At 40.4% G+C, this 26,689-nt stretch overlaps 1 protein-coding gene across 4 annotated transcripts in view; it reads right to left on the minus strand.

Annotated features, from left to right (window-relative positions):
* LOC101469272 (radixin) overlaps window positions 1-26,689 on the minus strand; it is a 48,242-nt gene that overhangs the window by 15,412 nt on the left and 6,141 nt on the right. For all 4 annotated transcript variants that reach the window (XM_012925242.5, XM_012925243.5, XM_004573027.5 and 1 more), the window contains exons 2-3: window positions 18,630-18,724; window positions 1,005-1,088 (exon numbers count right to left, since the gene is read on the minus strand). In XM_012925242.5, the coding sequence (XP_012780696.1) occupies window positions 1,005-1,088; window positions 18,630-18,641 (96 nt within the window). In that variant the 5' untranslated portion in view covers window positions 18,642-18,724. The remainder of the gene's footprint in view (window positions 1-1,004; window positions 1,089-18,629; window positions 18,725-26,689) is intronic.

The raw sequence follows: 26,689 nt of genomic DNA on the forward strand, positions 1-26,689 counted from the left end.
CACCTGCATTTCCTGCAAGATTAAAATGTTTAGTGTCAACAGAAGCTGGCATCTTTCTCAGTGGTTTCCACGAGTCAGCTACAACCACCAACTGTCATCATCCTTTCAAACAATCAGATGAGCTGATCAGTGTCAGAATATGAGTGAGAAAAAAATAACTGTATAACAAATGTTAGGAAAATCTGTTTACGAGTCACAGAAGCAAGTCATTAAGTGAGTCTGATTTCTCTATGGATCCTGGTACCCAAAGGTCAAAGGCACGTTCATAGACAGCTCTGAAACAGAACGTGGTTGCTCAGCTATCCACAGCAGGAAGCAGAACACACAAATACAAAAACAAAACCACAGTTTCACTGGGTGTGTATATTGCACAAATACTACAGATATGATCTGCAGCTTTAGACTGCAACAAGTCCTGATTTCTGCTGTTAAAACAGATCTATTACAAACACACAGCCTTACTCCCCTCATGCTGTACAGAACATGAAAACAAAAGCGACAACAAAAGCAGAAAACAAATGTGTCTCTCTCGCATTTTGTCTTCACAGTATTCCACCACAACCCCAACAACCCTTTGTAGTCTGACATGAAACGACACTGAAAGCTGCCCTTTTACTTCCCAGACAGCGTACACACGTACACAGTTATGCACACCATCCACACAATACTTCCACCCATCTGCTGACTCCTGAAAGCTCCTCTTTTGAACAAAGAGTGCTTTATATGTTTTCTTTGTACAGAACCAGTACCAACCCGAACCCAGCCAAGCACGCCCTGGTACACGCACCAGCACTTAGTTTCAGTGTTGCATTTCATTAGTAATCCATGAGTCTTTCAGTAGGTCACATAGTCTAAAATACCTGTAGTGTCTATTCTAACAGTAGAAGTCATTTTGAACCCTTCTAGCTGCAGAAGAAGATTTGGTCCTCACAATCTGAGATCAAAACGGAATAAATTAAAAATAAGACACTTACATCTTTGTGTTTACAGTATGCGACTCTTACCTGATCGAAGAGCTGTTTGCCTGTTGTGTTGGGCTGGATGGCAAACTCCAGCTCAGCGTCCATGGTGGTGACGCGCACATTGATCTGTGAAACACAAGTAATGGATCAGTAAATGGTTTACTTAATTCTACTTGTTGAACACGGACGATATATAAAAGACAGACATACTCAGTGGGATGTTACCCTCAGGGATATAGTTTTCGAGCAACTAGCCATGCAGTCAGCCTTTACGAACATTTTTGAAAGATTGGGTCATTTTCAGAAGCTCACAGAGCTCGAGTGTGGTACTGTAATAGGACGCTAGCATTGCAACAAGTCAGTTTGTGAAATTTCCTCCCTTTCAGATATTCCACTGTAAGTGCTGTTATTGCAAAGTGGAAGTGTTTAGGAACCACAATAACTCAGATATGACGCGGTAGACCACGTGAAGTTGCATAGTGACATTGCCAAATGCTGAAGTGTGTATTGCAGAAAAGCACACTTAACAACTGCAATGGTCCAAAACTCTTCTGGCATTAACATCAGCAGAAAAAACGTGCACCAGAAGCTTCATTTGGGTTTCTATAGCTGTGAAGCTTGCCAGCATGCTCTGCGAGTGTCAGCTGAAGACTTATACTGTAGAAAATGTAAAACCTGATTTATGTGGTTTGAATGTTTCCCACAGACGACCATGATGCAGCATAAAGGCAGTGATGGCCACTGTATTTGGTCAAAGATGATCCACACCTTGTAACCATTGTGACACTGACAGCAATGCAGAGTGTTGGAAAACCCCTTCAGTAAATTCTAATTTGAGATCACTGAGTTGAAATAAGAGGTGGCAAAGGAGATCTAGAAACTGTCGAGAGGTCACTCTACAGAATCTGTGATTTTAAATAACCAACACAAGTGCTATATACAGTGGGGCAAAAAAGTATTTAGTCAGCCACCGATTGTGCAAGTTCCCCCACTTAAAATGATGACAGAGGTCAGTAATTTGCACCAGAGGTACACTTCAACTGTGAGAGACAGAATGTGAAAAAAAAAATCCATGAATCCACATGGTAGGATTTGTAAAGAATTTATTCGTCAATTAGGGTGGAAAATAAGTATTTGTTCACCTCAAACAAGGAAAATCTCTGGCTCTCACAGACCAGGAAAAGTATTGTAGACCTGCACCAGACTGGGAAGAGTAAATCTACAATAGGCAAGCAGCTTGGTGTGAAAAAATCAACTGTGGGAGCAATCATCAGAAAATGGAAGATATACAAGACCACTGATAATCTCCCTCGATCTGGGGCTCCACGCAAGATCTCATCCCGTGGGGTCAAAATGATCATGAGAACGGTGAGCAAAGATCCCAGAACCACACGGGGGGACCTGGTGAATGACCTGCAGAGAGCTGGGACCAAAGTAACAAAGGTCACCATCAGTAACACACTACAACGGCAGGGAATCAAATCCCGCAGTGCCAGACGTGTTCCGCTGCTGAAGCCAGTGCATGTCCAGGCCCGTCTGAAGTTTGCCAGAGAGCACATGGATGATACAGCAGAGGATTGGGAGAATGTCATGTGGTCAGATGAAACCAAAGTAGAACTTTTTGGTATAAACTCAACTCGTCGTGTTTGGAGGAAGAAGAATACTGAGTTGCATCCCAAGAACACCATACCTACTGTGAAGCATGGGGGTGGAAACATCATGCTATGGGGCTGTTTTTCTGCCAAGGGGACAGGACGACTGATCCGTGTTAAGGACAGAATGAATGGGGCCATGTATCGTGAGATTTTGAGCCAAAACCTCCTTCCATCAGTGAGAACTTTGAAGATGAAACGAGGCTGGGTCTTCCAACATGACAATGATCCAAAACACACCGCCCGGGCAACAAAGGAGTGGCTCCGTAAGAAGCATTTGAAAGTCCTGGAGTGGCCTAGCCAGTCTCCAGACCTCAACCCCATAGAAAATCTGTGGCGGGAGTTGAAAGTCCGTGTTCCTCGGCGACAGCCCCAAAACATCACTGCTCTCGAGAAGATCTGCATGGAGGAATGGGCCAAAATACCAGCTACTGTGTGTGCAAACCTGGTAAAGACCTATAGTAAACGTTTGACCTCTGTTATTGCCAACAAAGGTTATGTTACAAAGTATTGAGTTGTATTTTTGTTATTGACCAAATACTTATTTTCCACCCTGATTTACAAATAAATTCTCTACAAATCCTACCATGTGGATTCATGGATTTTTTTTTTTTTTCACATTCTGTCTCTCACAGTTGAAGTGTACCTCTGGTGCAAATTACTGACCTCTGTCATCATTTTAGGTGGGGGAACTTGCACAATCGGTGGCTGACTAAATACTTTTTTGCCCCACTGTAACTGGGAAGGAGAAGGAAGCGTGTACAGGAAGCTGCAACACATTTAACAGGTTAAATGAAATGTAATAGGAATTAATATATTACATTTAGGAAAAAAGGGAACCCTAAGTGTATATTAAAAAAAATAACTAAATATATATATAAATAAATGTGTGGAGGAAGCAGAACTGCTAAAAACAGGATGTGAAAGTTCCTAACAACGTGTGAAAATCTAAAGACTGTATTGAAAGAAAGCAAATATAAGCAGCTTGGAAAAAAGTAAACTGGACTGATCTGAGGCTCCACAGTCTGCCGGTGGGACTGCCTGTGCAGCTGTGTGCGAGTCCCTGTCAGACTTCTATAAATATTCCCAACACATAGTGACCACACACACACACACACACACACACACACACACACACACACACACACACACACACACACACACACACACACACACACACACACACACACACACACACACACACACACACACTCACTCCATATTAGGTGCAGTCTGTTTACGCTGCTTATCCTTCTTCCCGTAAACTGAATAGAGGAAGTTTTCACTCCACTTTTACCAAGACCTGTCACTAGGTTTCCGATTTAACTGTAATGTAAATAAAAAAAAAAAAAGGGGGGTACTCAGTGAAAACTACAATGACTCAAACTAGGGCTGCTCGATTATGGCAAAAATGATAATCACGATTATTTTCACTGAAATTGAGATCACGATTATTTGACGATATTTATTTAACCCTTTAAGACCTACTATAGAACCAAGTCCACCAGAGCTTATATTATTTTTTTTACATGCTGTAGTGCCATTTGTGGGAGCATTTCAAGTTGCTATACATCAATACAACTGTTATAGCCCATATTTTAATAATATGTATGCATTAAGTCCATAGTAATTACATAAATTGCAAAAAAGTGCAATAAACTACAAAAAAAAATTGAAAATCGCTTTTGTTTTGTTTACATATATTTCTACTTGGAGAAATTTAAGAGGCTTATCCCTCAAAACTTTAAATACAATAAAGTTGCAAAAAATAGTTTACAACAACAGGAAATTTATTTTGAGTGTCTTCATAGTTTTATTTTGGAGATACAGCAATTTTTATATACTGCAGGAAAAAAAAAACAAACAATCCTATGATGCAAATTTGCAAAGAAAACAGCATGTGCATCATTTCACTGTGGGAAGTGTTACGAACAGCTGATCGGAACGGCAAAGCGTGTTTCTGGAATATTATGCTTTTGTTCCTGCAAGCGCTTTTTATGCAATTTTTGCAAAGCTATATGTGGAACGAAACCGTGACCGAGGACAAGCTGATGGCATCAGATGTAAGTACAACTCCTCTGGTTTCATATGCAAAACAAATTATTGCGCTAGCTTACACGGTTCAGGTTCTACAGGGATTTAACAATAGTTACGCAAAACGGAGCGTGCTGCTCTGACCGGATTTAAAGGGTTAACAATGACTTTAAAAAATAATATAACATAGTGTGCAACACCGCTGAAGTTTTTTTTTTTTTAAACTCTCTTTTCAACCAACGGCAGTCACTCTCCAAATAACTTCTGCTTAGCTTTCCGAGCTTCCCTCGGGTCCTCTTAATCAGCGGTCTCCAACCTTTTTTGCGCCACGGACCGGTTTATGCCCGACAATATTTTCACGGACCGGCCTTTAAGGTGTCGCGGATAAATGAGGGAGGGGCTAATAATCGGCTCAGTCATTTTTAATGATCGTTGAAAGCCCAGATCGTAATCGTGATTAAAATTCGATTAATTGAGCAGCCCTAACTCAAACTAAAATAAGAACCATTTCTCCTGGATCTTTGGGGTTCACTGGACATCTGTGCTTCCGCATAGAAGAGTGGAAGTTTGCACAAGAAACAACCATAATAATTTGGAGAATGCGTCACTTCCTCAATGAGTTATGATGTAGTGCTATTCATAAGAAAAGCCCAGACAGATATCTCAGGAAAACACGCCGTCTCTGCGTGAATTCAGGAAATTTCACCTCATTTTAAATTTTAACACAGTAACATGTTTTAAAAGACTAAGAAATCCAGAGATCAGATCAGCCTTCAAAACCACACCACTGCCCTACAGTAATCCTTTCCAGACACTTTTAATAGTAATGAACTCATATTCATATGCAGTACATAAATATGCAATCGCACATTTCTCTTGGTGTGCATCTATTCCTCTCTTCCCACTCGAGGTGCAATACATTATAATGCCCTGTGCCGCAGTATGAAACCCTCTCTGCAGTGAAACCAACCACCAACTGGCACTGTCCTCAAGTAACCCTGGCAGAAAGTGAGAGGGGAGTGAGAGAGGCACAGAGGAGATGAGAAATAACAATGATACAGTAAAAACTACCAGTCTTATGCCGTTTTATACTACTATAAGAAATCTATGCAATCGCTTAACTTATACCTTCCCAGAAATGCAAACACTGCAGCCACCTTAACAACTGTCTGCTTTGCAGTAACCCCTGTGAAACTACATGTAATAGAATGTAACTGTATCTAGCTTGCTCACTATGCTATCCAATAACTACTGTAATCTGCCAGTGTGGACATATGGAGTTTTTCTTATTGTCATAGTTCTGTCAATCCTGCATCAGCTCTGAAGTATAAATGCATACAAACGAAAGCAATAAAATGCACTTCAAGTACAAAATTGCTGCATAAGGAACTAGTAAGGTGTGTGTGTGTGTGTGTGTGTGTGTGTGTGTGTGTGTGTGTGTGTGTGTGTGTGTGTGTGTGTGTGTGTGTGTGTGTGTAATATTTAGAGACACACAAAGACAAAGAGATGATGCCTACGCATCAATCATAAGAAATCACAGACAGCTCTACTGACCTGAAAAATATACGACAGACAGTGGGTACACACACACACACACACACACACACACTAAAGTGTGTATATTATACTCTATATTTTCCCTCTCGTCCTGTAATGTGTTGCATCTTTTTGTCTGCAAAGATACTAATAAATTCCCAATAAGTTCCACACCAAAGTGAGGTCCTCTCTTGTAAAAAACAAAAAACCCCACACTGTGCTAAACTATATACCACCAGCCGCAGTCCACACTTTTTAGGCGACTCCTCTAAGACAGTACGGACTATACTCATAACATACGGAGGTAGGACAGAATGAGCAGCTGCTTCACTGTATGGATTTATTTTATTTTATTTTTTTATTTAATTACTCACTATTTACACACTCCATTTCTGACTCTACAATGTCTCAGCTACAAGCATGATAAATAACCCAATAGCCTCTGTGCACTTCTGGCATCTGAACAACTGAATTACTTTTCTTGTCGATGGCAACACTCCCACCAAAACCAGGAGAATCCTTTGCATCAGCATGTTGCACAGTCACAGCAGCTAACACTCCCGTAAGCCTTGTCCACATGCCAGAACTATGTCCCAACCACACTGCTGATGGATCAGAAACTGTGAAAGTGCCAGTTTGAAAGCAGTACACACAAAGACTTGGCGTGGGTTACTGACTCTTAATGTCAATGAATTTCCTATCACATGCAGAAAGAAATTTAAAAAAGAAAAAAGGTCCCAATTCAAGTAATTTTGAAAATGAGGGCATCATTTAATGTTCTTGGTCTGACATTGCATCCAAGGTTGATCTTACGAGACTCGTTACCCAACAGCTCCTAGGGGGCTGTTCCTACGCACACAGCTGCAACACATAACCAGCTACCTCATTTTTGTCGGGCTGACCGCAGCACAAGATTGTGGATGTTTGCTACACTGACTGGGCCTCAGTTTTAACACCAAACCCTTACTCAACTATTATTGATCACCACAATCATTTTTGATCAAGTTTCTGTCATTAAACTGGATAAACAGGAATTCAGACCCAAATAGCTTTTCACACTGTTACTGTGTAGCTGTTACTTTAAATATAATTACTCATGTTAATGTATTGATAATGTGCTTGTGAAAAATGAAGTGTGTTTGAAGTCTGAAGAGGGAACAGTGTTTGTGCAGTAGATGCGGGGAAAGCATGGGAACACTACCATATGGTGGTGTGTATATGTGTGTGTGTGCATGCATTTAACAACAAGACTGACATTTGTGCGTATGTATGAGAGTGCAGCCATATGGGGCATATGACGTGCACACACTGTACACCATGTATTCCACATGATAATACCTCACAGCAACATCCCAGTGGCACATTTTAATGTAATTTTCTAAAAAGCCATGTGGGCGTCCTAATGAGGGATTTTAACACTTGACAGGGTGGCCTAGAAAGGATCGTCCTCTCTTGAGATGAAAGAAAAGCTCATCGGTTCAACAGACAGGCAACAGTAAAAGAAGAAAACGCTAAACCGACGTTAAACAAGCGAGGCTAAAATGATTGTTTGTGTTATTTCTCCCACATGTTTTAGTTCAGAAAATGCATTGTGCAGATATCGACTTCAAGTTATCACTGACTAATATGTTTTTTTTTTAAGTTGTGTCTGACCAGTAGCCCAAAGACATGAAGTTACAGTAAAAAACAAAACAACAACAAACAGCCCAACACCACCACATTCTAACAGGCTGACTTGTAGAGAAATCGCTACGATGTATGTTTTGCCATTTTTAGTTGCAAAGAAAAAAAAAATACCTGAAACAACTCTTTATATAAAGTGTTCACTATATTGTACATGAGACTCCAGCTGTAGATTTGTGTGTACGCATGTGAGCAAGAGCTGTTTTAACATTTGTATTTGTGTGTGTCTGTGTGTGACAGAGAGAGAGTGGGACAAACTGATGAAGAACCATGCCATGTCTTCTTGCTGATAGCTGTTAACAGATAAAGCAGGCGGTCTCAGCAGTTTACTGACCACAGTCTATTCTGTTACTGTTGACTCACTCCAGCTGATAAAACTTAGAGAAACACATAACATCTTTTTGTTCCACATACACGCAGCAACAACAACGCTCAGGTCATGGCATCAAAATTAGATTTATGCAATCAGCGTGTCAGTTTTTCTACTGTCTATGTCATAAACTCATTATAGTCTATTCTAAACAGGACTCCCGTTAAGTACACACAAGTGTGCGCGCTAACAGTCACATAGCTTGTTGTAGTCAGACAACATGTTGAAACACAGCTTGAACTTGTTACGACACAAACATGTTTAAAGTTAAATAGCTATGATAAATAAATACATTATTAATGTAAACTTTACAAAATTCATGAGTAAATTTCACAAGCACCGCTTTGAGTGATGGCACAGGAAGATCCCTTTGCTTTCACTTGGTCGACAACAAAAGTAGCTGTTTGTAGAAAATCATGCCTGACTGCAACATGACACCTCATGGATTTGTTTATGTTGATGTAGACTGTTAACAATATTAACCTTATGACGTCAATCCACATGATCAGCATGTCTCTGAGGACAGCTTCTTATGATATCTTGACTGACAGCCATTAATATGGGACCAGACACCATTACCACAAATGAACACTGGACTTTGCCTGGAGAATCAGGTTGTGACATTGACCAAACATGGAAATTCTCTAATGTAGCACAGACCAGTATAGAGTCCACATGACACTACTAGAAATAGTCTGTTTGGTATTCAGCTGCGAATTTAGAATTACCTGCACTAGGGCTTGAATCAAAACCAACACTCAGATCCTCTAATCGAACTAATTGTTCCCATGTTTGTTATTTCTGCTTTTTTGTTTGTTTGTTTGTTTGTTTTAACTTCTGTTAATACTTCCTCACTATGTACTGTCTGCTTCAAAGCACACTAGCATGTGTGTCGTCACACGGCTCCAGGCTTTAACATGCAAACATCATGGAGGAAAAGTCAAATACTGAGCTCTACTAGCTTGTACCAAATAAAAATTGTGTGCCTGTTATTTGGACATACTTTAGTAAAGACAACATCAAACAAAACAAAAAAACAAAAAAAAAAAGAAGAACACAGAAAACTGCGTAAGGTAACAGCGGCAATCTGTTACAACACTTGAAAAAAATCATATTATCGAAAAAATTTATATCTCCTAGCTTTAGGAGTTGAGCAAGAACAGAAAACTATGGGGTTCATGTGGCTTTTTAAAGAAGGTTAAAGACAGTTTATTGTCCAATCTGGATACACGGGGCATCTGTCTTCTCAGGGGCATCTCTGTCAGGTATATAGAAAAGTAAAGGTCTGCAGGGCATGTGTGAAAACAGCCATGAAGAGAAAGATCCATAAAGTTGAGTGGAGCTACAGAGAGCAGAAATATTTATTTGCACTGCAGATGAGCTGAAACACTATATACTATATCAGTTTTTGTAATAAGATTCCATCTAAGGAGACTCTGGAGAAATGGATCCCGTGTGCCTGTAGCTCCAGTGTTTACCAGCATCCTCCAGTCCCTGCATGTTATTCATAACAAGTAGTGACAGCTAAATAGTAGGCTAGTGTGTACAGGCTCAGGCTGCCCACGCAATACAGCCCACCTGTTGACTGTTAGTGTGTGTGAGGGAGGAACACTCTCAGACAGCCATAATTACAAGCTGTTGGTAGCTAAGCTGGTTAACAGAGGCTTTAAAGGCAACCGGGGGCTATGCTGCCACCTTCAGCGCTTCATCATCATGCATGATCTTTCCATTTATCTCATCTAACACCTGCCCTCTGTCAAGCTTCATCTCCTCACCTCTGCCTCACCCGTTTTCCATTCATCGTTTTGCTTTCCTAGACCCATTGTTCTTCCACACCTCTTTTTATTCAGCACATTAATGACTAGTGTGTTTTGCTTCGGGTTTGTTCAAATGGCTGTTTGTATTTTCGCTCTCAAAGTCAGGTATTATGGATTCACAGTAAAAATCCATACATCAGCGCTGGGAAATTACACAGTAATGAGGGCTGATGCGGTCTTAAGTGGGAGAGGATAGCATGGAAGATCTCGCTTTGCCTGCAGTTATGCAGAGAAAAAAAACAATACATCCAAGCAAGAATAAAAAGTGAAGGGCAGCACAAATCTAATACTTTCCTCCAGCTCAGGAAACAGCGAGAAAATAAAAGGTGGATTTTTCTTCCTTCTCCCTCAAATTATTATTATACTTTGGTTACCATTGGTTACCAATACAAACAAAATTTGTGGTGGAGCCACAACATACAATTTTTTCCATCACATATATCCTTTATAGGGTCATCCCATATCATACCTTCTGTGATAACCAGTATGAATTTAGGCAGTATATAACAGTGTTCTGCAGCTATTTTGTGCTTCTACTTAAAACCTTCCAGTTAACAGTTTGTGCTTATATTTGACTTGTGCCGTGTCATTTGCAATACTACTGACAGAGCATTATATCACTATAATAAAATAAAGCTGCAGGCACCTTGTTTCATTAGATTTACACTTTATATGAGGCAGTATGCCATCAGTAACAAGGATGGAAAAGTAATCCTTCATTTACTTATAAATGCTGCTGCCTGAAAGCTGAGTGCCAATAAAAGCATTCAGTATTTTTTTTTCCTACACTGTCAGAAATATAACTGCAAATTTTCTTAAAATGTAGTCTGTCAAATGTTGAGGCTATACTGCCCGCCTCTTACTGGTTTCTTTGTAAAACCTGATTGGTTGGCCCTACAGTAAGCTTCATTTGGTTGGCTGTGCGGCACAAACTAACCCCTGAGAAGGAGGCTCACTAACAGTCACAGCTGGGACAAATTAACATTGTTCAAAACCATGTGAAAGTGAGCGTTAACTATATTACTAATGGTAACATAATGGGGATTGGAAGGCCCCAGCTAATGTATTTCACTTATATCATGAAGTTCTTTATTATTTTATGTATAAATAAATGTATCAATATTGAGAATGTGTTTTCGAAAGTGTTAGATCTGAGTACTAATCAGTGGAGAGGCAGTGAGAATTTACTGTAAAGTAAGTTTGATGGATTTCTGATCAATACTATAGTAGTATTATTGTATTACTATTGTAGTAGTAATTCTTGTGAATTGCAAATAGATATACATCTCGCCACAGTGTTAGCTCATCAGTCTGTGGATGAGCTGAAAGTTATTTGAAACCATTATATGCATCAATTTTGAGAATTTTTTACTTTTTGCCAGCTCACAATAAATGTGACACAAACTACCTGCCACTGGTGTCAGTCAACATCGTCAGTATTGGCCGATACAGATACTGTATATCAGTGCATCACTAATGATGACCATCAGTATGATGGCATCCAGCTTTGTCGAATGATTTTCCAGATTCTGGAAACTGGTTGCAGAGATTTCCTCCCATTCAGTCCCAGCAACATTAGAGAGGTCCATACATAAAACTGCTGAATGGAACCTTGCCGTTTTTACACCACACCAAGCTTCCATTGAAATACAACTGAATCGTTTGGATGGTTAAAATCACATCATACGATTATTTCTCCAAATCACTAAGTTGTAGATCACAATGAATAAAAGTTTACAATTAAAATGTTAATGTTTTATCTACAAATTTTGAAAATATAGCTGAAGCAGTGACTGAATGTAGGGTGGGGAGAGGAGGTGGAAGTAGTGCTGATCTTCACACCCTCCCTCTAATTAGATTTAGTGACTTGATAATTCCCATTATATAAATGAAAATGGCTGTGTAAAATATTTATAGCCTCCAGCGAGGGCTCACTGCCCCCTCTCTACAAGCCCCTGGCCCTCAGGGACACCAACGCCAGGAGGGGCAACATGTGCAAAACGCCGCAATAAATCAATAATGTACGATCCCCCGCTGCATCTCACACCCTAGATTAAAAGGCCTGATGCCTGCTCATTCCTACAAACACACACACACAGCAAACAAGTAAACAACACATTCTGCATTCACCCAGGCAGACATGTCGCTGAAACTTCAAATATTTTCATTAAAATGATCATCAAGTGAAATGAGTAGAGAGAAGTGGGTCTCTCTACAAACGCTGGCTTTGCGTGTGGCCTCTGTGAGCAGCTAAACTTTTGGCTTCGACCCGGCAGATGAGGATGGGTAAAACAAACATGTCGACTGTAATGATACACGATACGCACATCACAGTCAAGCCAGGCTCCGAACATCTGAAGTGTCAAAGTCTAACTGATCAAGACCTAAACCCGGCAACCTCGAAAGGGAGTCTTTTCCCTTTAATTCATTTTTTAATTTTAAGTGGGCAGCACACAATCAAACATGTGTCATAAATAATGACACATGCACACAGTATATTAAGGGTAGACATTTTTTTAACCGATTTACTGCCATGGGACTGCAAGCCTCCACCAACTAGGGCTGTGCGATATGACCAAAATCTCATATCCGATAAAGGAATTCTATCGTCCGATAACGATATAAATCACAAAAATGTAACAATCTCCAATCTCTGTAAATTCTGTGAATCTCGGGCAGCTCGACTTGTGTGAAGTGTTTCCAGCTGCGCGTCATGTAGCTGGAGTCGAATGTTTTAACAGATGCATGAAACTATACATTTTTAGACATAAGTTGTAACGGCCGCCGTTTTCTTTGTGAGTATTTATTACACGCCGTGCTGCGGGGAAAAGCCTGTTCTAACGTTTGAGTCTAAGGTTTATTTTTTAGCACCTGGCGGCTTTTTTTTTTTTTTAAATAATCTGCTCTTTCACGTGATTCATGTGAAAAATCTCAACAGGATCTTGAGCTTTATTGTGAAAGGTTTATGTGGAACATAAACAAGCGGACACGCGATGCTGTTACCGTCGTTGTTGCTAACGACAACGCATAAAAACAGGCGCTTGTCCGTCCCTAGTGTGGTTATATTAAATATAAGAGAAAGAGAGAACTTTAAGAAATTAATAAAAACTACAGTGACCATCAAAACCATGAAAAAAATATTGCCGTAAACAGTTTATTTTGCGACACCACGAAACAAATGATAGCGTAATATGAAACGATAGACGTTTTTATATCGTCATCTGATATATATCGTTATATCGAACAGCCCTACCACAAACAAATCAAGCTTACATCATTGTCTAGACTCCTGATGGATATATGTACTGCAAGAAATAGAAGTTGGCATTGGCGGCCAAAGATTAATGTCTCTAAATGTAGAACAGTTTTAGCATTAAGAAATCACCAGAAAAGTGATTTTGCAGAACATAAGAAGTTTGTCAATTTCTGTTAAAAGCTGCATAAAAGTTCTTGGGATTTGAACAGTAATAACTTACATTATGCAAGGTCACATTCAGCTTGATCTCAGATGTTGCTTTAGTCTAGGGCTGCCACGATTAGTCGACTAGTCACAATTACGTCGACTATCAAAATCGTGGGCAGCTTATTTGGTAGTCGACGCATCGTTTGAAGCTTTGTAAGATCCCAAAAGACACAGGAATAAGTAGTAGGATTTAAGAGTGTAATAACGGACTGAAACAGAAGATGGCAGCACTGCATGTACAAGGATGCCAGCTGCCGTTAAACCCCGAAGAAGAAGAAGCAGTGTCTGGTATCGTAGCGGTGTCCAAATTCAGGAACCGCATCCTCCTGTGACTCCGACAAATGCGTCCTTCATTTCCCCAGATTTGAAGGATGGGTCGGGTGTATACTTCATGGCCCAACCTATCCAGAATTCACAGCGCAGCCCAGCTCAGTTTCCAACAATGGCGGCAGCTAGTTAGTTTTAATATTACTCTTATTATTCTTTCTGGGTCACAAAATAAACATTTAACATATTTTCAGGCGAGAATGTAGCTGTGTAAACCTCAAATATCTGCTCAGTTTATCAAGACACCACATATTTTCAAAAGCGCTCCGACGTTTTCAGAGACGTCTGTTACCCACTAGCTCGATAGCTAGCGGGGGAAAGGCTCACCAGAACCCGTGAGAACACCGGACTCCCGGCAAATCATTTTTAAACCCACCGCCGTCTTTCGCTACTCAGGTTGATAACTTAAAAATGTTATTGTTTGGCTTTTTTCAGTATTTTATTTGTTCCTGAGTAAATCAGTTTGTCTGAGATTAAAGTTATAGTTTTTACACAGCTGAACAAACGTCAAGCAGACAGCTGATTATCAGAAGTGTGAGATGCTCGAGAATATACTCCGGTGTCCTGTTATATTTTAGATAGCAAGGAGTTTATTAAACTTCACAGAAACAATCTGCAAATTTCATTAAAATTTAATAAACTATCATCTTGTCTTTATTTTTAGTTAGCACATACCTTAAACACTTAAAGCTGTAAGCTAATGATAGTTATATAAGAGCAGATGCATGCTGGTGCAATAAGCTGTACGTTTGACGTTCAATGGATGCATGATCTGATTAGTCGACCAATTGCAAAAATAATCGGTAACTAGTCGACTATCAAAATAATCATTTGTGGCAGCCCTACTTTAGTTCAAGTGTCCTTATAGTCAAGATCCAACCAAATCCAAGCTCAAGGTTATTGTGAAGGTAGGGTGTGGTATTGTGTTTCATTATCAAGGTTATCTGATGAGGGAATATAAAATTCTCAGTCACAGTACAACATGTGAAAATGTGAGGAAAGAAAAAAGAAAATTTCATTTCAATTTCATTTCACTGTTTTTGAAGAATTCACCCTCTGTTTTTACAGCAATCAATTTCTGGGCTGCTTCCTAACACAGACTCGTTTTGTACAACCCCCTCTGACCTACATGAAAGAAGAAGGAAGGAAGCAGTCAGTAGCAGGGGTCGTCCATGTTGGGTTAGGGGTGTGTACTTGCCATTAAAACACTGCTTAAGGGAGGATTACGATCTAGTGCAAACTCACTTTTTAATGGCTTTCCTGGGGCTAGCTAGCTTATAGCCTGTCTTGCCTTTTGAGGGTCTTTCTTTGTGCCCCAACAAGACAAATGCTTTGCAGACCTTTCGGGTCACCTCAATTGTTGATGCGTTTTTCCTGTCTACAGTTTCTTCTTTTGTTGCTTATTAGCTTGGAGCTGAAGGAGTCAGGCTAGCTTATGTGCTCAATGGTTATAGGTATGCCTTCAGGGGGAACTCAGCTTTAGCTTGTAATCCAAAGTGACATTTAAGCATTTTCAGGAAACCAGAATGCATAAATGAAGCAGTGAAAGGGCTGATGTGTTTACTATTCAACCGCTAGGCTTAATGTCAAAGTGCATTGTAATGTAACCAGAGTAGGAGTTCCCCTCAAGGGTAGCTTGGGTGTCGTTTTTCTAGACTGGAGGTGAACAAAGTGCCCATCACTCAGTCCTCTCCCAAATCCTTTTTCTTATGAGCCGTTTCATCATTTTGCATCTCTTCATCTTTCTATTCTATTACCTTGTGTCTCATGCTTCACCTCCAATCCTCTTGCTGCTTCTCCCCCACAATCTCCTCTTTCCAGGAATTGTGTCTGGCCTAATTCCCCATTACCGAGATTGATGGGCCAAGGGTTCAGTCCTGTCGCTCTCTGGCTCAAGAAAACCGTGTAAGCAGCCAGTGTGTACGTGCAGCAGGATCATAAAAGCCCCGTAACGTCCAGCTTCCTGCCCTTGCTTTAGTTTTTAATGATCACTATCTGCTCCATCTGTAATCTGCTTTGAACCCATTATTATTATTTGCTTGAGGTTTATAGCGATGCATTGAGCTGGTTCACCAAACTAAGGCTGGAAAACCACAATTGACTTTTACTAAACATCTGGTTCTGTTAGATCTTGGTTAGTATTTAAATCTGGAATAAAATTCTATATTTCTTCATAACCACCGCCTTTAATTTTGTTTATATCATGCTGAGGAGTTTACATTGCGTTTCTAAAGTAATATTAAAGTAATAGACAGAAAATACATCACAGCCATCAAAATATAATCCTGTTATTTAAGCGGCAGTGCAATCTCAGCCTCTACACGTTTGTGTCACAGCAAAATGAAAGCTCCCAGTGTCCTTCAGTTTAAAAATAGAGCAGAGAAAGCCCTCTTTGTGGGTTTTTTCCCCCTCAACAGACAGGACAATCCCACAAAGTGGACGACTGTTGTGCCTCTGTGCATGCATGTGTGTTATCCCAAAACTCTGTGTTGTCCTACAAAGCATTACTTCTGACTAGTAGAGCTGAAAAGAAAGTCTAGACTCATGTAATTCATGTCACCAGTACTAGGGCTGAACGATTATGGAAAATAATCTAATTGCGATTTTTTGCCCCAATATTGCGATTGCGATGCGATATGCGATTATTTTTTTAAGGTCTTTGTCTTCTGTATTATTAAACAAAGACAAGCAATACATCATATAGTATGGCCAATACTATATTACATTAATTTTAAACTGTTCTTTCCTGGAAGACAGACCTCTGTTATGATGACATGAGGTGATGCATGAATTGATGACTGACATTTTTATTTAACTACTTCAATCACAACAGTATATTTGAACATACACAATAGTTTATTTTTAGCTTACAAACATCTGAGCATAAAGTGCTGACAAGGAACCCTGGTGTAAACATTAAAATGAAAGTCAGTACAATGTGCAGATTGCAGAAATATACATAAAAAAAAATCAGTGGCTTTACCACACTCAGTTTTTCGACATCTGTGAACTACTAGACAGTCATTCAATTAAAAAATAATATTAAATAAATAAAACTAATAAATAAAAAATACACACATCTTACTGATCTCTGCAGTCAGTAACATTACACATAAAGTGCAAACATAATAGCAATTGTATAAACACACACACAAACACGCCTTTAAAATTTAAAGGCGTGAAATTGGACGGTCTAGTTCTGATTAGCGTCACCGCTGTCTCGGTGGAGTTTAATAAACTCGGCCGTCTGCTTCTTGCTATCTAAAATATAACCAGACACTGGTGTAAATTCTTGACTGTCTCATACTTCTGTTTAATAAGTTTTCTGTTTGACGTTTAGTCAGCTGTGTGAAAACCAAGGAGGAACCCACCCGGGGGATTAATAAAGTTTTATTTTATCTAATCTAATAACTTTAATCTCAGCCAAACCGATTTACTCACGAACAAACAAAACACTGAAAAAAGCCCAACAATAACATTTTTAGGTTGTCTAAGTGACTTATATATTACGTTTAACCCGAGCAGCGAAACTCCGCGGTGATCTGAAAATGATGTGCCGGGACTTGTGCCGTTCTCGGCCGCATCAGTAACCCTCGAGCTCCCGGCTAGCTGTCGAGCTGGTGGGTAGCAGACGCCTCTGAAAACGTCGAAGCACTTTTGCAAATATGGGATATCTTGATAAACCGAGCAGATATTTGATGTTTACACAACTACTTTCTCGCCTGAAAATATGTTAAAAGTTTATTTTGTGACCCAGAAAGATTAGTATGAGTAATTTTAAAACTTAGTAGCGGCCGCCATTGCTGGAAACTGGAGTTTGGCTGGGCCGCGCTATGAATTCTGGGATATGGTAGTAATTTGGACAGCCTTCGGCACGTCGCTGTGACGTAATCGGTCTACAAATGCGGCCTCAGGAGGATGCAGCCCATGAATTTGGACATGTCCAGAGTATAATCGCAGCCTTTGCGGTTAGAAAATTGCACTTGATCATGTCGCGATATTATCGCAAATGCGATATATCGTTCAGCCCTAACCAGTACTACTGCCTCCAGCTACACTTGAGGAAAAGGAAAAGAACAATGGTTTCGGTTTTCCAACCAGAACCCAAAACCCATCCTGAGCTTACAGCCAACCATTTTTCTCTGACAGAAGCTTTAGCCTGAGTATTCAATGGAGGAAAAACCAAGAGCTCAGCAGATACTGTACATAAAATGATGATCCTCAGGTTGTGTGGTTAATATCTTCTTGAATGTTATATTTGTAAGAGACAAATTGACTCACTGTGATAAAAACAAACAAACTAATTGGTGTTTATGTGTGAAAGCCCCTGAAACTTCAAGGTTGTTCACATATACAGGAAACCTAAATTTTGCATTGTCTTTATTCTAGCCCCAGAAATCAGAAGTGTGCATAAGTGTGAAACAACCCAGACAAACCCACTGTCCAGCAAATGCATTAGCTGGGCAAATTTAGAGCTAATTGAATGGGCTGCCATCTTCTAACATCCTCAAGTCATTCATTTCTTTTATAATCATTTGCAAAATGCAAATCCAAACCTTCAGGAACCTTACATGCTGCTGACATGAGCAATTAGATCCTTGCTTTGCCCATAGCACAGAATTAAAAAAAAAAAAGGATACAAACCTAAATCGATGCAACAACTCCCCCAAAACCCTGCAATCTGATGATTGGGAAAACCTTGCAGGACTTAAGAATAGCAATACAGGGAGTAACTATGACATGACTCTAGTAAGTGAACCATTCATTCCTGATGTAGGTACTAACCGGTTTGGGCATCTTTCTCCGCTCTGTCCCCTGCTGCTGATGAAACAGAAAGAAGTCGTCCTCCGTCTTCCTGCCTCACTCCGGGGCACCAGCGCCTAAGACACAAAGCAACAATGAAAGCAAATGTCAACAAATAAGAGAAAAAAACAACATAAGGTAGACGTAGCCCCAGGGCTCTGCTGTAGTGTGTTTCTTCTATATTTCTTGGTTCTCTTATAGTACAATTATACATTTGTGCTGAAGACAGAACAGTGCTATGATTAGAAAACAGAAAGATAAAAACAAAGGATCTGCTGATTGGGTTCATGCTGACAACAGTTTGCACTGCGTTTCCTTTCACTATACCAACCACTTCCTTACGTGGTAATTTTTCTAATATACACTTCACAGCCCTGTGACAGCTGGGATAGACTCCAGCTCCCCCACGACCCTGAATTAGATAGGTGGAAGACGATGGATAAACGGATGGATGGATGATTTCACAGCATCTGCTGTAACAGATAAACCTCCCACATTTTAGTCACACTGTGCATACATAAACTAACTGAATTCACATCTCCTCACTATAAATGTACATACCTAGTCATTTTTAATACTGCGGCTACAAAAACACTGCTGACACACACTCAATGCTAGAGCCCGACCAATACACGGGTCTAGTACTGCCACCTTGCAGCAACAGAGTTCTGGGTTCAGATACCCAGGCTTCTGAGGGTGGCCTTTCTGTGTGGGGTGTGCATGTGCTCCTTGTTCCTACGGGGTTTTCTCCAACTCAAGAATTTTTTTGCTCTCTAAAAGTCAGCAACTGAAGTGAGTTTCCTGGATGTACGCAAGGTGCTTTTCATTATGCTCAGGCATGTAAACTCCTCTTAGCAAGGATGTGTGAGAGCTATGAGGAAGCTGCCGAATGAGAAATCCTGTCATCAGTTAAGTGTAACGTGCTGCACGGCTGTATCAACAGAAAGGCCCAGACTGAATTCTGGATTCAAACCCAGAACCTTCTTGCTGTAAGGCATCAGTGCTACTTTCCACACCACCGTGTTCCTCTGAATTCCTACTGGTTAGGAAACTTCGTTGCAGACGAACAAGCTGTAGTCAGTTCACTACCATCTCTGCTGCTACGGTGCTGCATGCACTACTGCACATATTTATTTTTCCCCACTTTAAAACTTAGACCTTGTGTACAGATCAGTCTTCACTGGAGTTTCCTAACGACCTATATATTGATTTGAACTGTTATCTGGACAACTATATAGCACATAGTTGTCTAACAGTCTATCTATCGCCTCTGTCAGTGCGCCCCAGGGCAGCTGTGGCTACAACGTAGCTTGCCATCGCCAGTGTGTGAATGTGTGTGTGAATGGGTGAATGACTGAATGTAGTGTAAAGCGCTTTGGGGTCCTATGGACTAGAAAAGCGCTATACAAATGCAGGCCATTTACCATTTATCAAACAATCTGTTACTGTTTAATCTGATGTTACAATTCTTTATTGTAACATATTTACTTTGTGTGTCTGACTATGTGATGTTTCATTACACCGCAGTCAGTCACACAATATAACTGTGTGACTGAACTGTTATATTACCTGTAAAGGTGGGATTAGGCCTCTTCAATAATCCTTTACGTACATCTCTTTCTAAACCATGTGTGCGCTGACTGAAAATAGCCCTGACAAAACAGATTTATCAGTTGCTGCAGGTTAATAAGGAATAAGGGGAAATGCAAACCTTTCCAAACAGAACACTGCTGACATGGTCACACTGTCAAAACAGGACAAACTGGCCATTTGATATAAGATTACGTCACAAAAATCACTGAACCACTATTAACTTCATGTTTTACTGCAAGTACGTTATGAAAAAGGGACAAACTAAACTAGCAACACTTAGCAAACAACCATACTGTACACACACAGATGTTACTGAGATCCTTTGACTACAGCAGAATTCCTCAGTGTTCAGATGAAGCTGTAACAGAGGAGCAGTCCTAAACTCAGCATAAAAAACAAATGAGAACCATAGAGTAGGTAGAGGACAGTGGTTAGTTATAGAGAAAATCAGGGAAAGAAAGAAGAAACAGAAACAAACCAGTAAGTGGGGACAAAACGGGTGGGGGTGGTGGGGGTTTACAAAGCCCTTTGCATGATCTCTATGACAAATCATAACTTGCTTACTGAGAAATGTTATGTTCTCTGGACAGTGTGGGTTTATCTAGTACATCTTGTTACCTAAAATGATTAGAATGTAAGGAGAGCAGTTAGTAGGTGTCCCGTAGGTGCCAGATCTTTGTGATGTGTGGGGCTAGAAATAGACCTTCCACAAGTGTCAGCACATAGCATTAAACCAGGCTCAGACACAGGCTTAGGCTCGGTCTGACAAGAAAAACAAAGTGAAAGATTTTGGTTCTCTAAATATCTCAGAGTTACTGGAAAGGTTTACACTAATTAATATGACCACAAGAAGCCATCCAAGAAGAATTATGGAAGAGTTCTTCATTTTGTTTTTATTTTCGAAATAATGATGGAAACTAGGTTTGGTTTGTAAACTGGGACAAATAAAACATTCAGTATGTCATAAAGATGGTGTTTAGATCTAAAAGAAATTGGTTTCAAAGTGTGTGTTCTCAAATTGACTTATCAGTGCAGTCAGCCTCTGCTATGCTTTGTTTGTCTAACTATTAGTGAGTGAATTTAAACAAACCTACGCCTCCAAGACTAAAAGAAAATTATTTTGAGGACTTCAGCCAAGAATTTACATGTCTCTGCATAAAACATTCTTTACAATAATCACATTTAAAGGATTAGGCTATTGAACAGAAAAAACAGTAAAAATTATTTAAAGAATAATTAACTTGGACAACTACATTGAACTGCTAACTAACCTCAGTTAAATACTTTACAGAAGTCACTGCAGATCCATTTAATGTGGTCAATAACTGCCCTACATGTTTCCATCCTATTAGAAGGCTGGCAGAAGGATTTCTACATATTTGAATAGTCTTGAGGCAAACTGAAATTTTATAGTCACATCTGAGAGCATTGTAAATTTACAAATTCTCACTTTTAAAAAGTCCCTTTGATGTGTCAGAAAACTGTACAACATGACCTGCAAATCAATGCACTGCTCAGTCTCAGTCAAGCCTTCCATAATCACATCAGCGTCTTATGAGGCCCAAATCCTAAAGGTCTACCTGGCTCAGAATACATTTTCGTTCAAAGAGAGCTTTGGAAGCCAGATGAGCTTTTTTCTTCAGGTGCAGAAGCATCTCAACTAAGCCAAGATTGTAATACGAGTGACCTCTAGACTACCGCTTGAAACAGTACTTGTTAAAATAGGAAGATGTAGGACAGAATCATGTTTTAAATCATTATTCTAGAAGAAGAGTGAGCAAAACTAATATTACTGTTTGAAACACTGGCACCTTCAGAGGGCAGGAACATATTTAAGACTACTAAAGATTGATTGTACTGTCAGCAGTAGCAGCAGCTGTAGTTTGACCACATCAACTAGGACAATATGTCTGTGAAGGTTCTCAGTCATCCAGGTCATCGTAGTCAAAGGAGCTTGCAAAGAAAAGCGTCTGGACTTCTTTAAGTTGCTTGAAGACGTTTCACCTCTCATCCGAGAAGCTTCTTCAGTTCTAAGGTCAAATGGTGGAGAGTCCCAGATATAAACCTAGTGGGAGTGACCCCCCACAGAGGGACAAAAGGACCCCCTGATGATCCTCTAATCGCCTGAGCCAAGGTGGGAAACTGGGCGTGGGTCCCAATCAGCCAGAGTTTCGGGTGTGTTCATTGTGAAACCTGGCCCCACCTTATCATGCGAATTCCTGAGGTCAGATGGCCCAGGATGTGAGTGGGCGTTAAGGCGTCTGGGAAGGGATCTCAAAACTGGATTATAGATGGCAGAGAGTTGGTGTCGTAAACCACCGCCTCTGTTCAAAGATGGTCGCTCACAGTGGACATAGATGGCTTCTTTCACTCCTCTTTCAAACCATCTGTCCTCTCTGTCCGCACGTTTTGAGTGCTTCCTTTACATGTGTGTCACACATGTAAAGGAAGCACTCAAAACGTGCGGCTATCCTAAATGGGCGTTCTTAAAGTCAGCAAAGAGGCACAGAAAAGAAGATCAGACACCAGCGAGGGAGGACAGACGCAACAACATTGTCATCCCCTATGTAGCCGGTGTATCAGAGAAACTCAGGAGAGTTTTCTCCAAGCATGACATCCCAGTGTATTTCAGACCCAGCAACACGCTCAGACAGAAACTGGTTCACCCGAAAGACAAAACGCCAAAACACAGACTTAACAATGTGGTGTATGCTGTACAGTGCAGCGAGGAATGCTCAGACCTCTACATCGGAGAGACCAAACAGCCACTTCACAAGCGCATGGCACAACACAGAAGAGCCACCTCCACAGGACAAGACTCAGCAGTCCATCTGCATCTTAAGGATAAAGGACACTCTTTCGAGGATGCCAATGTTCACATTTTGGACAGAGAGGACAGATGGTTTGAAAGAGGAGTGAAAGAAGCCATCTATGTCCACTGTGAGCGACCATCTTTGAACAGAGGCGGGGGTTTACGACACCAACTCTCTGCCATCTATAATCCAGTTTTGAGATCCCTTCCCAGACGCCTTAACGCCCACTCACATCCTGGGCCATCTGACCTCAGGAATTCGCATGATAAGGTGGGGCCAGGTTTCACAATGAACACACCCGAAACTCTGGCTGATTGGGACCCACGCCCAGTTTCCCACCTTGGCTCAGGCGATTAGAGGATCATCAGGGGGTCCTTTTGTCCCTCTGTGGGGGGTCACTCCCACTAGGTTTATATCTGGGACTCTCCACCATTTGACCTTAGAACTGAAGAAGCTTCTCGGATGAGAGGTGAAACGTCTTCAAGCAACTTAAAGAAGTCCAGACGCTTTTCTTTGCAAGCTCCTTTGACAACTAGGACAATACTATTACTGACAGTTGTGACAGCAACTGAACGCACCCCCAAGCCAAAGTTTCATATCACAAAAAAGCTCTATTCCGACAGGACCAGTTTCAGGTTTCTATCACACAATACTGCTGAGTGAGGTCATCTTCTAGCAGGTAAATAGACTGAAAGAGCATCCAGTACAAAGGCTCAGTCACAATGCTAGAAGCCACCAAGTGAAAATCTGGCATTTTCAGTCCTGAGGAAAAATTCAGTATTCCACGTTTGGCAAGTGATTGATAGCATTGACATTGACTCCTAAAACCCCAATTACGCAGGCCTAGAGACAGGTCGGTGACCCCCGGTATCACAAAATCCCAAATGGAAACTAGCTGGTAATTGTATCTGCTTACCAGCTTTAAAGTAAAAGTTGCACCTTACCACTGCAACTTTTACTTTGAAGGCAAATGTTCCATTTCCAGTTTGCGTTGCACATTTTCAAGTTTCATTAAAGGTCAGAGAGCAAATGATGATGATATGGTCTGCATGTAAGTTGTAAGTTGGTGTCATCGATACAAACGGAGTGACCGCACAAGTCTGCTAGTGACACCATCTTTGCAACAGATTTCAACATTGAAAACATTAAAATAAAATAAAGTCCAATCAATCGCCAGCTGGTCAGGAAATATACATTTTATCTTTAGTCACAGGAGGTCAATGTGTGGGTTTGCTGGTCAGTCACTAAGACTGTGTGGCTAACTGAGGCTCACAGATAAACTGCCACTCAAACGTTTGGACACACCTTCCCATTTAATGGTTTTTCTTTATTTTTACTACTTTCTACATTGTAGATACATACTGAAGACATCAAATATATGAAGAAAGATATATGGAATTATGCAGCAAAGAAAAAAAACTGATAAATCACTCTGTCTTATATTTTAGATTCCTGAAAGTAGCCACCCTTTGCCATGATGACAGCACTGTAAACTCTGAATGTGCTCTCAGTGAGCTTCATGATGTAGTCGCCTGAAATGGTTTCACTTCACAGGTGTGCCATGTCAGAGTTTATTTGCGTAATTTCTTGCCTTCTTAATGGGGTTGGGATCATCAATTGCATTGTGCAGAAGTCGGGTTTGTACACAGCTGACAACCCTGTTTGACAAATTTTAGATTTCATAAGTAAAGAGACACAACAGTCCATCATGACTTTAAGAACTGAAGGTCAGTCAGTCCAGACAATTGCTAAAAGGTTGAATGTGTCCCCAAGTGCAGTCGCAAAAACCATCAAATACTATGGCGAAACTGGCTCACATGAGGATTGCCCCAAGAAAGGACGACCAAGAGTCACCTCTGCTGCTGAGGATAAATCCATCCGAGTCACCAGACTCAGAAAACACAAGTTTCCAGCACCTCAGAGTAGAGCCCAGATAAATGTCACACAGAGTTCCAGTAGCATCTCTACATCAACTGTTCAGAGGAGACTGGTGTGAATCAGACCTTTACTGTATGGTCAGATAGCTGCTAAGAAACCACTACTAAGGAAAAGCAACAATCAGAAGAGTTTGTTTGGACCAAAAGACCCAAGGAATGGACATCTGATGAAAATCTTTGGTCTGATGAGTCCAAATTTGAGAGTTTTGGTTCGACCCACCGTGTCTTTTAGATAGTCACCGTGAAGCATAGAGGAGGAGGTGTAATGGTGAGGGTGCATTACTGGTGACACTGTTGGGGATTTATTCACAATTGATATCACATGGAACCAGCATGGCTACCCCAGCATCCAGCAGCGACATGCAATCCCATCCAGTTTGCATTTAGTTGGACCAACATTTATTTTTCAACAGGACAAAGATGTCAAACACACCTCCAGGCTGTGAAAGGGTTATTTGATCAAGAAGGAGAGTGATGGATTTCTGCACCAGATATCCTGACCTCCACAGTCACCTGACCTAAACCCAGTCAAGATGGTTTGGGATGAGATGGACCGCAGAGTGAAGGCAAAAAGTCCAACCAGTGCTCAGCATCCCTGCGAACTCCTTCAAGAGTGTTGAAAACTATTTCAGGTGACGACCTCATGAAGGTCATCAAGAGAATGCCAAAAATGTGCAAAGCAGTGATCAAAGCAAAGGGTGGCTATTTTGAATAATCTAAATTATAAAACATGTTTTGAGTTGTTTCACTCTTTTTTTGTTTACTGCATTATTCCGTACGTGTTCATTCATAGTTTTGATGCCTTCAGTGAGAATCTACAATGTAAATAAAATAAAGGAAAATCATTATATAAGAAGGTGTGTCCAAACTTTTGACTGGTAGTGTACATTGGTTTCCTGATATCAGCTGATATTTGCCCATCAAAGATACATCAGGGTTTCCAGTTTGTGCCGATAAAAATCTTTTGTAATTAAGAAATTGTGTCATTTCATAATTTCTCCAGAAGAGAATGTTGATCTCCATTATCTACAATACTGCACTATCTATAGGACATGTAACTGAGTACACTTGCCTGTCCGGGATATATCTCTACCACTTTTGGGATAGGAACTGAAAGATGGTGAAGTATGGTTAGGCAGGGTGGAGTCAGAGGAAACTCTAGTGTAGCTCGCAGTCATTATGTGGAAATCTAAAATCTTTTAATTACGTTTCGTATCATTTCGATGCCAATGACATTCAGCTTTATCCACCCTAGTCCATCTTATTTAACCCAGATTAGTATAAGCTTGCTAGCAATTACCTTGCTTTGAACACCAACAATGCTGAGACCATAATTATAGCTCCTTGTGAACTATAACCTAAAATGAGTCAGACTCGTACGTTTTTTGTTCAACGGCTAAGTCCAGCATTCAGAATCTTAGTGTAATATTTGATTCTTCTTTGGGGTTCGACTTGCATATAAAATCTTTGTCTCGATTCCTGTTTCTTTCATTTAAAGAACATTTCTAAACTGTGACTTATGTTCTCCTTAGTTGAAATGGAAAATAATGTTTATCGTTTTTGTTTTTTCATTTAGATTACTGTAATGGCCTGCTTACCAGCTTGGACAAAGTTTTACTTTCACACTTCCAAGCAATACAAAATGCTGCGGCCAGGCTAGTAACATCTTCTAGAAAGCAAGTCCACATCACTAGCATTC

Source organism: Maylandia zebra, linkage group LG16 (genome assembly GCF_041146795.1).
Source record: "Maylandia zebra isolate NMK-2024a linkage group LG16, Mzebra_GT3a, whole genome shotgun sequence".
Lineage (NCBI taxonomy): Eukaryota > Metazoa > Chordata > Actinopteri > Cichliformes > Cichlidae > Maylandia > Maylandia zebra.